General features: G+C 40.1%; 1 protein-coding gene across 9 annotated transcripts in view; it reads right to left on the bottom strand.

Moving 5' to 3' along the window:
* The window catches only part of ACBD5 (acyl-CoA binding domain containing 5), a 30336-nt gene extending 26942 nt beyond the window's left edge, over positions 1–3394 (bottom strand). For 7 of the 9 annotated variants that reach the window (XM_059468271.1, XM_059468263.1, XM_059468230.1 and 4 more), the window contains exons 1-3: positions 2975–3214; positions 1722–1842; positions 227–299 (exon numbers count right to left, since the gene is read on the bottom strand). In XM_059468271.1, coding sequence (XP_059324254.1) covers positions 227–299; positions 1722–1842; positions 2975–3050 — 270 coding nt within the window. In that variant the 5' untranslated portion in view covers positions 3051–3214. Of the gene's footprint in view, positions 1–226; positions 300–1721; positions 1843–2974; positions 3215–3352 lie in introns of those variants that run through there. The other 2 variants (XM_059468204.1, XM_059468255.1) reach the window with 2 other exon arrangements.
* Positions 3395–13244: the final 9850 nt, after the last annotated feature.

The following is a 13244-nucleotide window of genomic DNA, read 5'->3' on the forward strand; positions in this document are numbered from 1 at the left end:
AGCTATAGCTATCATGTTTCTCTGAAAACAACACAAATTCTGTGTTTTGAAGGAACTTTGTAATTTTCTTTTCCCCACAGGCCAAACAGCATAGTACTGAAATGTAACAGTTCACATAGGGGATAACTCATTTGGAGCTTTGGCAGCAGCAGTCAGCAAGACTCCCCTCACATTCCTCTATTCCTGTAACATTTTTTCTAGAAAATCTCTTCCTTAGTAAACATACCTTTTTCATTTCATCAACATAGGCTATCATGGCATCTTCTTTGGACATGTTTCCCAAGGCACTCCAAGCATCCCTAGGAAAGAAAGTCACATACACCTTCAGTATCTTTAGGGCAAACTGGATTTTTTTCAACTTGGCCTTAAGTAGGTCAGTTATGTAATGTCCAAAGTTACTCTGATACAAGTAAAACGCAAGAATGATTCACATTAATTTTTAAGTACAAATATATAATTTGCTAAGATAATCACACAGTGGAAGAAGCAGCAACAAACTGAACAGACTGGGGACTGAAGAGTTCCTCACTGACTATCTATGATTATGTACCCAGTAAGTTGTAAATAAGCCCAGATAAAAGACACATGTGTTACCCTTCTGACTAAGTTGTGTTTAAGATCCTGTGCTGTATAAAACAAACAGGCCCAGATACCTCAGCCAGCACTTACAAACAGCTGTCACTGAGGTAGAATAAGCCACAAGGAAAATCTGTCCTTTTTTGAGTTTAGCAGCTGGGGAAAGACACATCAGCCTAGAAGGCAAATAGTTACCACAGCAGCTACTTATGACCTAAATAAAATCTTCCCCTCTCCAACTCTGCAAGACAGCAAACTCTAACCAAATTTATTAGTGTTGCACAAGGCATCTCTAGACCACAGACTGCAATAAAACAGTTCCTCAGTCTCACACATTATTTGACATTCCAGAGTACTTGTCCCACCCATCAAAAACCACCAAGGTTGGTGGCTCACATTCCAGCTACAACCAGCCAGGTGGATGAAAGCTCCCAGCCCTAGTCTATCCCCTGCACTCTGCCTTGGGGAGGATGAGGAAGGAGAAAAAAGTCCTAGGAATAATGTTTTCACAGATTCCTAAGAATACCACGACCACAAAGACAACGATAATATTTGTTCTTCAGGACAAATTATCATTAAAATATTACAAGCAAAACCTTCACATTGGCTTCTCAAAGAGAACTTGGCAATTTGGTGAATCAGAATTCTTCCCAGGCCAAGGCAAACACAGATAGTGGGAAGACCTGCCACTGAGCAGACAAACCAGAAAGACATAAAGCCAACCTCCCCATCAAGAGCCCAAAGCTATATTAGTGGTTGCCAGTGAGCACTTATTTACTTCAGGCTCACATCACACAAGAAAACTCAAGGAAGAGCTCCAGACACCCCTCCACATCACTTATTCTTCAGAGCACCTAAGACTTCATTGCAAAACACGGGATAAACACTGCAGAGGTACCATGATGGTGGTTGTCCAAGAAAAACCTGACCACCTGCATAATCCAAGGGAACGTTTCCACCTGCAACTCTGAGAAGTGATCAATTATCTGAGTTAGAATACAACAGAAAACTAATTAAAGCATAAAAGGTTGTAAATGTTCTTTTTATTTAAAAAATGAAGCATTTAGAGAGTTTCCTTCTGCAAGTGCTAGTCTTCTGAACATAAAAAAAAAAAATCCCCAAAACAACAACTCATGAAAAGTTACCATTTGTATCTACCAATTGGATCCCAAAATCCAGGTCGAGGAATGTTACAGGGTCCTTGGGTTGCTTGCTTATAAAAGCTATAGAACTTGAGCATCATTTCATTCGTTGGCTGGAATGAACCTAGTGAAAACATTTTAAAATACAATTAAAGTGTCATCAAGAATATTAGTGAGTATTTTACAAGCCTAATGGTTCTGTGAGAAAACAGCCTGCAGCCTGTTACAGCAGTACAGTATAAGTCAACAGAGAACATCTTCACATCATTTATCTGAGAACCAGCACCACTGAAAATATTTACTATACAAACAGCAAGTTTCAGATGTAGTTTAAAGGACTATAACCTTTCCTACTGCTAAGGTCAAACTCCACAATTAGAATAAAAAAAGGTAATAAGTAACATCAAGCCGATGTCCTTTCACTCAGTTTAAAGGGACACGTTTGGCTCTAAGTAAACAAAGTATCGTGCAAGTCACTTTATTGTTAACAAATGGTAACTTACTGCGAGCCTCCAGAAGTTAAAAAACAACAACAAAAAAATCCAAATAAACACAACCCAAACCACGGCCCTCTGCAGTGTTTTTGTTTACCTTAGGTATTTGACAACTTTCAGTAAAAGTTTCACCGTACCTCCCGATTTGGTTTCTCTTCTTCCTTTGTGGAACACATTTTTGTACAGGTAAAAAATGTAAATATAAAACTAACAGCTAGCAGGGAAGATTCATAACCAATCCACTAAATCAAGTAGCTTGAGGTTGGATTCTAATAATTAAAAGCTTACAGTGACATTTACCTCAAAAACATCCGATTTTACTTTACACCAGAATTAATGGTGTATGTAATAAATGTTTTTAAAATTATCACAGCTCTTATCAAAAGGATAAGTTCTGTGGTTTTTTTCCTTTTCCATTTTGTTAACTCTTTCAGCAGAGGGGAACTCACGGTAACAGCTTTGTTAAAGCAACTTCAGGGTTTCAGGGAGGCTGAGATCGCGGGGAGCTGACAGATCCCCCGGTCCAGGCGCCCGGCTGAGGAGCTCCAGGCAGGGCTCAGAAGGCCCCCGAGCCGGGGCTCCCCCGACAGGCGGGGAGCAGCACTAATGCCGAGCTTTGCAGCGGTTCTCCAGGGCTGCTGGGGCGGCCCCGCTACCCCGAGCCCCCGCGACCGAGCCCCGCCGCCCGCCGGGCCCTGCCCGCTCCCGGAGCCGCCCGGTACCGATGGCGCCGCTGCCGCCGGACCCTCCCGCCGCACTCACCATTTTTGGGCAGGCTCTGGATCACCTTCACGGCCGCCTCGAACCTGGTGGCGTGCAGAGAGCCGGTCTCGGCCATGGCCCCGGCCCCTCACCGCCTCCTGCTCGGCTGCCGGGCCGCGTCCGGCGGGGCAGGCTCGGCTCGGCTCAGCGCTCCCGCCGCAGCCGCCTGCACGGGAGCGGTGCCGGGAGGAGCCGGGCCGTACCCAGCCCCAGTCCCAGCTCCACCAGGACCGGTCCCGGCCTCGGCCTTGCCCCCCGCCCCCCTGCACCCTCCCCTCCGGCGGGGCCGGGACAGCCCGCCCAGCACCTCGGACCGGCCTCGCCCCGCACCCACGGCCAGCCCCGCTCTCAGCTCAGCCCAGCCCAGCCCAGCCCGACCTCCGCCCCGGCCTCAGGCGCCCATGTTACGTCTCCCACAGCGGCTCCCTGCCCTTCCCTCCTCCCGCACCGCCCCGAGGCCGCGGGGGCACGACGGGAAACGTAGTTTCTTTGTCTTTCCTTCCTCTTCCTCCCCTCTCTCCCCTGTGCTTGTATTGCTGCAATACGGGGAAATTTGAAAACGTGCCATTGCCATATTCCACCCGTTTTATGGACCTCAGTTATCTTCAGGACACTTACCACCTGGCAGCCTGCTGTGCTGCTGCCTCCCCTCCTCACAGCCGTCCTCATACCCGCACCTAGTCACACACAATTCACCTAAATTACCGCTGTAGACACATTTTTTGAAATAGTTTGAATGACTCCTATTTCCATTAAAATTTTAGGCATGCCTAGAACCCAGGGAGCAGCTATTTCCATGGTATCCAGAGATGTGGGTGAATACCAGCACAGTACTACCAGTTAGCTCGGTAGCTTATAAATGAATGTCCTTATTCAAAAGCACTGCGCATCCAGCACTCTGCAAAGTCAAACAAAAGTATGCTAAACCAACTGCTTTTGTAGCAAATGGAATAATTTACCCAGTGAGCAACAGGATGAATTAACAGCCCCATTGAATGAATTGAGTCCAAAAACTTGGCATTTCAGTCAGTTCATTTATCTAGTACACAATATATATTTTAAATTCCTCTGAAGGCAGTTGTGTGCTCACAGTGTATGCCCTCTGGTGGGAAAGAAAAGCTCCAGAGAGAGGGAATTAGAGCAGATCAGCCCCAGCTCTGCTGAGCTAGTGCATTCTACAAGGTCAGCAGCCAGCTGGCCTGGGGAGAGCTTTGCTGCAGAGAAGCTGACAATTCCAGAGGTGTTCAGATAGGATTCCCCACACTGGGCAAATGATGAACCCGTGTTTTGAGCACTGCTCCACTCCTGAATGTTACAGAATAATTTCTCTGCATTTTTCATTTTGAGTGCTAGATTTCTAAAGTACTTGTGAGCTTCATACTAAGATCTATCATGTTTTTTATCCATGAAGGTAGGAATAACAGAAGCTCAGATCAAAGAGAAGTGCTTTTTGAAGATAAATGGGTCTCTGTATTCTTTGAGCATGCAAGGAGTTAATTTCAAAAGTAATACAAAAATTAGGAGCCTTTTGTGAAGCCAGCTGATGTGTAAATTCTGTTTATCCGACACAATCTATAATGATGTTTGCCTTTTAATTGATTTAAGAGAAATGCAGTCTGCATTTTTATAATGAATGTTCCCAGACTTTCACTGGAAGTAGGCTTTAGAAGAGATGCAAATGACAACCTATTTAGTGGCTGTGTGCAGAAACAGAAGCTGCCCTCTTTGAACTGAAGATGTGTGAGGGTGTAAGATCTGCAGATCCAGAATGAGGTAATTGAAGTAGCCCAAAATAATCAGTATCATCATGCTCTGACACAAGCATGAAATAGCAAATGAGAGGCAAATTTTGAGCACTGACGAACATTTTGTGAGAACATATCATAAATCACTAGTTAATTTTAATGATCATATTTATTACTAATTAGCATTGTTAATAGATGTCTTTATGTATTTTGCATCCTTAGTGCTGTGACTTCTATGAAGTTAACTATGAAGAGTTAACAATAATTAAATGTACAGGTAATTAAGGAGACCTTCTCATCTCTCACAGACAGCCAGGAATGGATCTGCAGCTTTATCTCAAGGAGGACTTAGGCTGCATTCTTTAGGGAACACAATTATATTCCATGCTTGCAAAATCTAATTATTATATATGTGTTAAACTGGGCTGTGTTTCTATTGTTCCCCAACAGCAGTTTCCAAAGTAATCATAAGTATGACTTGCTCTTATTTTTTTATTATTCAGCGTGTGAGAAGCCAAACTTTGGGAACTGTGACAGAAGGAGAAACCAACGATGTCCATCAGTTGAGATGTGAGAGAGGACAGACCATGGCTGGCTCTGCTACCAGCATGACTTGGCAGCGAGTGCAGTGTGTGACACTTGACATGTCTGAGTGGTTTGCAGTCCTCACGCTCCTCTTCACTTGGTCTTTCACAAATTACTTATGGAGAGCCTGTGAATCACTAATATGAGGCATTCCTGGCAGCATTGAGACACATAAAATCTTGTATGGAAGCATGCTGTTGTAGCTGCTGAAGGAATACATTTAGGGGATCTCTGAATAAAAGGCAGACAAGCATGATTTTGAGTGTTACCTGAGACATATCCTTCACAGGTACATTAGGGAGGGTTATTGAGTTCAGTGCTGCTATGCCACAGGATAGTATATCAAAGTCTGATGTGTGGACCCACCTTACAATCCTCATTTTGTGCCATTTGTGAGCTGCCACTGTCCCTTTGTATAATTTTCATTTGTATCCTACTGCATTAGTTTTCTAGCAGTTGCTTCCAGTGCTGAGCTATGCCCCAGCCCAGCTTGAAGAGCACCTTCATTTTACTTGAGGGACAAAGGAGTCAGTTAAATTATGCAAGTGAAAAGCTGAAACCGGAACCAATTATGCCTATTGCTCCCTCAAGGGTCTGAATCACAGCAGTGTATTTTACAGAGTACTTTAAAAATGGTTCTCAAGAAAGTGGACCATAGTCTCATATGCATTATGAGCAAGTTCTGTAAGCTCCCAGATCCAAGAGCATGTAATTTTAGCAAGGCTTACTTTTTGAAGTATATAATCCAGCAGGGAGGAAAAATGAATTATTTAAAACCTAATAGTCATAATTATGAAGAACGAAATTAGCATTACAATTTCTCAGTCAAATCTACATGCTGATGAAGAATGGAAAGATGTCATCTAAGAAGGAAAGAGGTTTTTGTGAGGAGAAACTTTCTACACTGTTTACAGTAGAAAGGCTAATATTTCAAATAACATTTACTTAGAGAATTTTTAATGAAATCATTAAGGATGTTGAGTCAAAATCAACAGATCTGGAGAAAGAGAATTATTTGCTTACCATGAATATGGCAAAAACAGCTGAAATTTGTTCACTTATGTAGGCCAATCCCTGTTCCTCAGCAAAAGCCCTTTGGGCAAAGGACTAGATTGACACAAACAATAATGCTTTTGGGGATAGAAGTTCCTTGTGAGGTTCAGTTACACCCCTTAACAACTTCACTAGAAATACTCATTCATTTCACAGTTGGGGATTAAGTAATGGAATTATTTTTAACTGTTATTAACAGCAGCTTCTCAGCCTAAGGATTAGGTAACAGATCCCATTTCAAGTCTTTTTTAAGCTATTCAATTCAGGTATCTCAGGCCTTTCAGTGATCAATATTTCAACCTGTGTTTTTGTTTTCCTCCATGGTCCCCCACTTCACACATATTTCAAAAAAGTAGATGGAGTAGCAAGAGTATAAGCTTAAATCCCTTTCATAAAATGCTCTTTGAAGAACAAAATATGATCATACTTCCAAAGACATTCAGCAGCATTTGACTTTGCATTGAAGTGTACAGCATTTATGAAGTCAAAACAGGTTTATATTGTTGTAGGTTCTAAAGCATAATGCAGTGCCATATTGTGTCTTAAGCCCCTCTTTTTTTTTTCTCCAAGGTTACTATTCATCTCTTTGATGAAATTTTTAATAAAGTTCAGTTTTCCCTACTGCCTCAAGGTATTATTCTTGTAGAGAGAGCAGATAGTTATAAGAGAATTGTTCAGATTTTGCCTATTCTAGAAAGAACATTCTAAAAATCCCATTCCCTTACAGAGCCATAAACTGAGCTTTGAAAAGTATGTAGTTTCATCTTGCAGCAATGCCAAACTGTGTCTTATTATAAACATCAGAAGACAGCTTATAATAAATACTTAATCCTTTCCCTTCAGTAAAATACAGAATTTCTGGAGGTCAAATTGTGCTGTCATTTACAGTGATATAAATTTGGAATTACTTGATTGATTTGGGAATATTTATGGTGCTACACATTGTCATAATGTAAATGAGTAAGAATCTGACTCTAAAAAATAGAACCATGTCTGGTATATTTTTCCCGTTTTGACATTTGTGCTTCTTGTCTTCTCAGCTACTGCTGCTAAAGTTTTAGCAGCCTATCCCTGTGTAATTTGCCTCTTGGGAATAGCAAACAAAATACTGTGACTGTATCATATTAATGTGCTTATGCAATGGCATATTTATAGCCAGACAGCTCTTGTGATATTTTCTTTTCAGTATCTGCAAAGGGGAAAAAAATGAAACACCCTTACTTTATGCATGTTCTTTTAAAATTCTAGCAAAATATTTTTATTATTCTTTCTAGCAAGTCTGAAAAATGACTTTGTGAAAATTTGATGATTTTAATGACATTGCTCATGAAACACATTTATCAGTATGCAGAGCCAGGAATATAACTGGCAAACATCTAAAGTATTTCAGACCTGTGCATCTTGTGGATATTTATCCAGCAGAAAATATACCACTGTGGTTTTGGTCAATGGCTTTCAACAACCTAATTCAACAGATAGTTGAATTACTGGAGTGAGTCCTCCAACAAGCTCTCAGAAGGATTTAAGACTGAATTTAATTGAGTGTCTCAGAACAGGACCCTCACTTCATTGCAAACCCCACAAGCACCCAGTTTTTTCCTGTACCAGTCACTGTAAAGATCAGACTTCCACAGAAATCAGTGCCAGCTAGTCCCAGTTATGAACCATGGATTTTTCACTCTCATATTCAGATCACGTTTGCAGCAAGACATTTCTAACAAAATTTATCTGGGAAGCTTTACTGAGAACAAAGTTTGACATTCAGGAGCCATTTCAGTTTATACTGTCAGGTCATTTCTGCTCAACTGAAATAAAGGCATTGTCTTTGCTTCACAGTTTTGGGATGGTAAGGCCTGTCCAGTTCACTCAGATGAGGAAAAGTGAGGGAATCAAGTGTCTTAAGTGTTTTTTACTTTTCTTTGCACTAAAGTATTCTCATCACTATAAAATATGTTCAGCATGAGAAACTTAATATCAAAGTTCTGTAAATGATAGGTTAATGATGAAAGATAACTGTAAGTTTTTGTTTCCAAAAAACTAGAAAAAAATCAAAGAACTTGCTGAATAGATTTCCAAGTAAATTACTATTGGTTTTTAAAAATAACCCAAGAAAGAGAGACAATTTAGCTACACAAAATGAAAATTATCTTTGAGTCCATAGAAGTCTTTGAATGCATTGGAATCTGTCACACTGAGTTATCTAACAGAGGGCAGAGGGCAGTTTTGGGCAGGCATTATAATTCTCCAACCAAAGATGTACCTGTTAAGAGCCCAAGTCTTCAGTGTCATAGAGATTACTTTAACACATCCTGAAATCAAATATTAATACTGCATTTTGCCATGCAAAAGAAACAGAGCAGTACAATATGCCCTGCATAATATTAAAATGCCATGCAAAATATTAAAAATATCAGTTTTTAATCCTTATGCAGCCATGTCTTCTAGATTACCAAGCTCCCTATTATCCTCCTGAAGGGTTCTCCAACAATCCTACAAACCTGTATAAATAGAAATCAAGCAGCTCCTGGATTTCTTTTATTTAGAATTGAATTCAACAATGTTTTCACTCCAGTGAATCCATTCTTTCTCTGCTATGTCTTTCCAATACTTTAACATCTTTTGTGAATTATTGATACTACTACTGGGCACTTGTATTAATGTTAAGACTGAAATATTGCCTCCTCCAAACTCAATATTCTCACACTTACATCCAGAATTCACTGGTCCTTTTGGATATAGAGGTGGGTGAAGGCCCCAAAGCACAGGATCTCCTTACCCTACTTGTAGTCAAGGGCCCCTGTTATAAGTGTGTACTCTTAAAGCTGTTTGGAGTGGTGGGAGCAAGATGGGTTGCAATCACTTTTGCTGATTGTGAAACTAGCTTATCAGATTGTTCTCTCATGCCAGTCTGTTCTTTTAATTATTTGTCTCTGTGGGACTTTTATCTGCAATGACTTTATTGTTTTCTTGGAGGCTAATCAAAATAAGTTAACCAAAATAAGCTAAGTCCAATGGGGAGTCAAGCTCAATATACCCTTTATGACCACTTTTGTAGTCTATCAGCATTTTTTTATTTAATATGCACCATGATGATTTTCAATTCAAATAATTATTTATTTTTAATTTTTAAATTGTAGTTTCTCGAAGTTTTATTGTTAGATTTTTACAGAATATAAATACATTTCTGCAATGCATTTATCTATTCAATTTGTATTCTCACACCAAAGGATATTGAGTTATCCTGAAAATATGTATACTTCTCCATACATTCCTATTGATTTGCAGTAATTAAATTGTTCTTCTTTATTTTTTTCTTAGTGGAATCTCCTGTTAGTCATTCTGCCATATACTCGGGATCAATATTAAGTTGATAGGACTATAATACCTATATATCTCTTTTCAATATTGGCACAACCTCTGCTTTCTTTCAGTGCTCTGGAACTTCTCCAGTGTTTGAAAACTGTCTGAAAATGAATATTAACAGTCCATAACACTCTTTGCTGGCTCATTTAAAATTCTCGGATGTGATTAAACTGTATGTGCTTATTTAAGAAGATCTAATTTTAGAAGATGCAGATAACTAGATCTCCCTTGTTTTTCATTTTAATGTAAATAAAAACATGGGTTTTAAACACTGTGATTAAAGCTTTTGATTAGTCATGTTCTCTATTCCACAGTCTGTCAGGATAAATGTACTGCAGACATTATGTACTTTCTTTTTCAAAAATATTTAAAATAGTTAAATATTTGGAGAATATGGTTTATGATAGAGGGGACAGTGCAATGACCAACTATATGTATGTATATTTGTACATACATGATAGAGTATAAAGTAGTGATGTGCTATATAAAATTGATAAGTACATTATGAGCTATTGGTAAAATCATAGAATCATAGAATAGTTTTGGTTTTAAGAGACCTTTAATGTCATCTTGTCCAAACCCACTGCAATGAGCTGGCACATCTGCAACTAGATCAGGCTGCTCAGAGCCCCATCCAACCTGATCTTCAATGTTTTCAGGGTAGGAGCAGCTACCAGCTCTCAGGGCAACCTGTTCCCATGTTTCACCATTCTCATTGTAAAAAATGTTTTCCTTGTATCTAGTCCAAATCTACTGCCTTTTTGTTTAAAAACTACTCCTTGTCCTATTGCAACAGGCCCTGATAAAATGTTTGTCCCTTTTTAGTACTGAAAGGATACAACAAGGTCTCCCTGGAGCCTTCTCTTCTCCAGGCTGAACAACCCCAACTCCCTCAGCCTTTCCCTGCAGGAAAGTTATTCTCTCTCTCTGATCATCCTTGTGGCCTCCTCCAGACCTGCTCTAATGCATCCATGTCTTTCCTGTAGTCAGGACCCCAGAGGATGCAGTACTGCCCACAGGGCCTCCCATGGATTAGGTGACTTGTGCTGTAGTTCACATGGCTGCACAAACCTTCTGACCCCACTCCCACCACAGCTCCCCCCTTTATTCTGCATAAATAAATCCAAAATTGTGCACTGGACAGAGGAAGGAACAAAAGACATTCACAAATCAAAGACCAAACCACTGCAACCACAGCCCAAACATGTCTTTTGAAGATAAAACAGCAGTTGTGTTGACTTATACACACATTCAAGATCAACATCCAGAGCATCCCACTGATTCTGTAATAATAAAATGAAGTCCTATGTACATTTATAAGCCCTTGGAAGTCAGGAATAAGTCAGGAATTCTTGCATTGTGGTTTATTTTCCTGCCACCTGCCATTCCCCTTATTTCTTGACTCAGATTTGCACTCACAGTAGACTCACAGGTGGATTTTTCTAAATCATTGTGAAAGAGCTTCATGGTTGCTGGATGCTGTCATCTGCATGACCAAAGCATCATGGTAATATATTTCATTGAAGAATGTGTGGCATAACTGGTATAAGGAATCAACAGTAACAGAATAAATATGCACAAAATTATTATATTTCTGACCACAGATATTGAAAATATGAAGCTATCTTACATGTCTTGAAATGGGAAATTTGAAGGTACAAAGAAACAGGTTAAGCTCCCAAATCAATGGTTCTGGATATTTTACATTACTGAAAAGAGATATCAAAAAGTGATTGGGAATGACTTGAGAAAACACATTTTAAACAGTTGTAGTAAAAGCAAGTGAAAGCTCATGCGTGTCCTGGAAAGCAGTTCTGTGGTGGTGGTTCAGTCATTCCAAATGAACCTTCTTTACTCCTCAGGTCTGCATCTCTTTCTCATGTGCCTCAAATTATGTGCTTTCTGGTGGGGCCCACGATATTCAGAGCAGTTTGTTAACACACTGAAGCTCTTTAAAATGCACACCATGTGTGCACAAAATGTCCTCATTTATCAGATTAGCTCACAGATCAGGCACAATTCAAAAGAGCAGGATGGTGCCAGAACAAGGGTGTCAACTCACCCTGCAGTGTAACTGAACTCCCCCTTCAATCCAAGGCTGGGAATGGAAAACAAAGAGAACAAATTACTAATTTTCAAGCTTTGCCTCATTTTAACTGACAGAGGCAAGTTACATTTTAATAAAGTAAATAATTCTTAGAACCTCTTTCCACAATTTCAGGGTGCATTCACACATTTCTTGCTAGCTACTTCAAAGAGGCTGAGGTGAGGATCTCCTGCACGTCTACAGCCGCTGATTGCTGCCCCTCTGATCTGCCTCTGAAACTGCTCTCCCCAATGCTCCTCTCCTTCCAGACAGAGTAAAGGAGGTTCTGTCAAACAGTTTAAATGTGCTGACCAAGGCCCTGTGAGATTTGAGCTGGTGGGGCAGTGAGAGGATGGCCAAATCTTGGCCACAAAACCATTCAAGCACAAGCCTCTTGCACGGATGCAGATTCTGAGCAAACCTCCATGGTCATGGCACAGCTGGGATTGTGCCAGGGATTAGTGACACTGCCCTGAAGAGCCAGGCTCCCACAGCTGAGCTGAAGCACTTTGGCAATACAGTAACAGGTATTTCTATCCTGCTGGAGCAGGCTGTTTATGAGGTAGACATATTTATCCATCCACCCCTGCACAAAAGTCAGGTGTGTCCTAAACATCTGTAATAAATAGATAGACAGGATTAATTCTTTCATCATGTAACAAGGCCCTCCCTGCATAATAGATGTGGCACTATGTTTTATAGTATTCAGATTTTTGTCCTTTCCTTTCTACAAGCACGATATTGAGAAATGGTTGAGCAACACCAAATAACTTTAAGTGGTAGGAGATGTGCTAAATTATTCTGGATTAATTATTGAGTAATATAATCAAATATCAAACCAGAAAATCAAAATGTCAAGAAAAGTGAGAAGGAAGAAATTCATACTAGCCCTCCAGCTAAAATCACAGACTTATTGCTTCTGTGTCCTGATTTTAGCTTTCAGATTACTGATCCATATGAAAATAAACCCTCCTCTTGTGACTAAATCTCTTCCTACTAACCAACAGAGAATGATAAGAAATATGAGATATATCAAATAGTGGTATATTGCTTTAATATATAACAACACATGCCCGCTGAGGGCAAGACATATCCTATCATTACTTTGAAGTCTCTTACTCAAATTCAGAAAACAAATGATAGGAGAAATCTGCTTGGCAAGTGGAAGAGGGGGAGGAACACACAAAATCCAGCCTGCTATTGTGAGATTTCAGACATAAATTAAGGCATGAATTTGAAACTGATATAATAGTTTTGGTATTACTCTGCATATGAATAAAAATTACTTAGAATCCTAGAATTGTCAAGGCTGCGAAAGACTTATAATATCATCAAGTCCAACCATTAATTCAGCACTACCATGTTCACTACTCTAGTGCCCCATCCACATGTTTTTTCAACACTTCTAATGACAGTGATTCCACCAGTTCCCTGGGCA

This window comes from Ammospiza nelsoni, chromosome 1, assembly GCF_027579445.1.
Source record: "Ammospiza nelsoni isolate bAmmNel1 chromosome 1, bAmmNel1.pri, whole genome shotgun sequence".
Taxonomy (NCBI): domain Eukaryota; kingdom Metazoa; phylum Chordata; class Aves; order Passeriformes; family Passerellidae; genus Ammospiza; species Ammospiza nelsoni.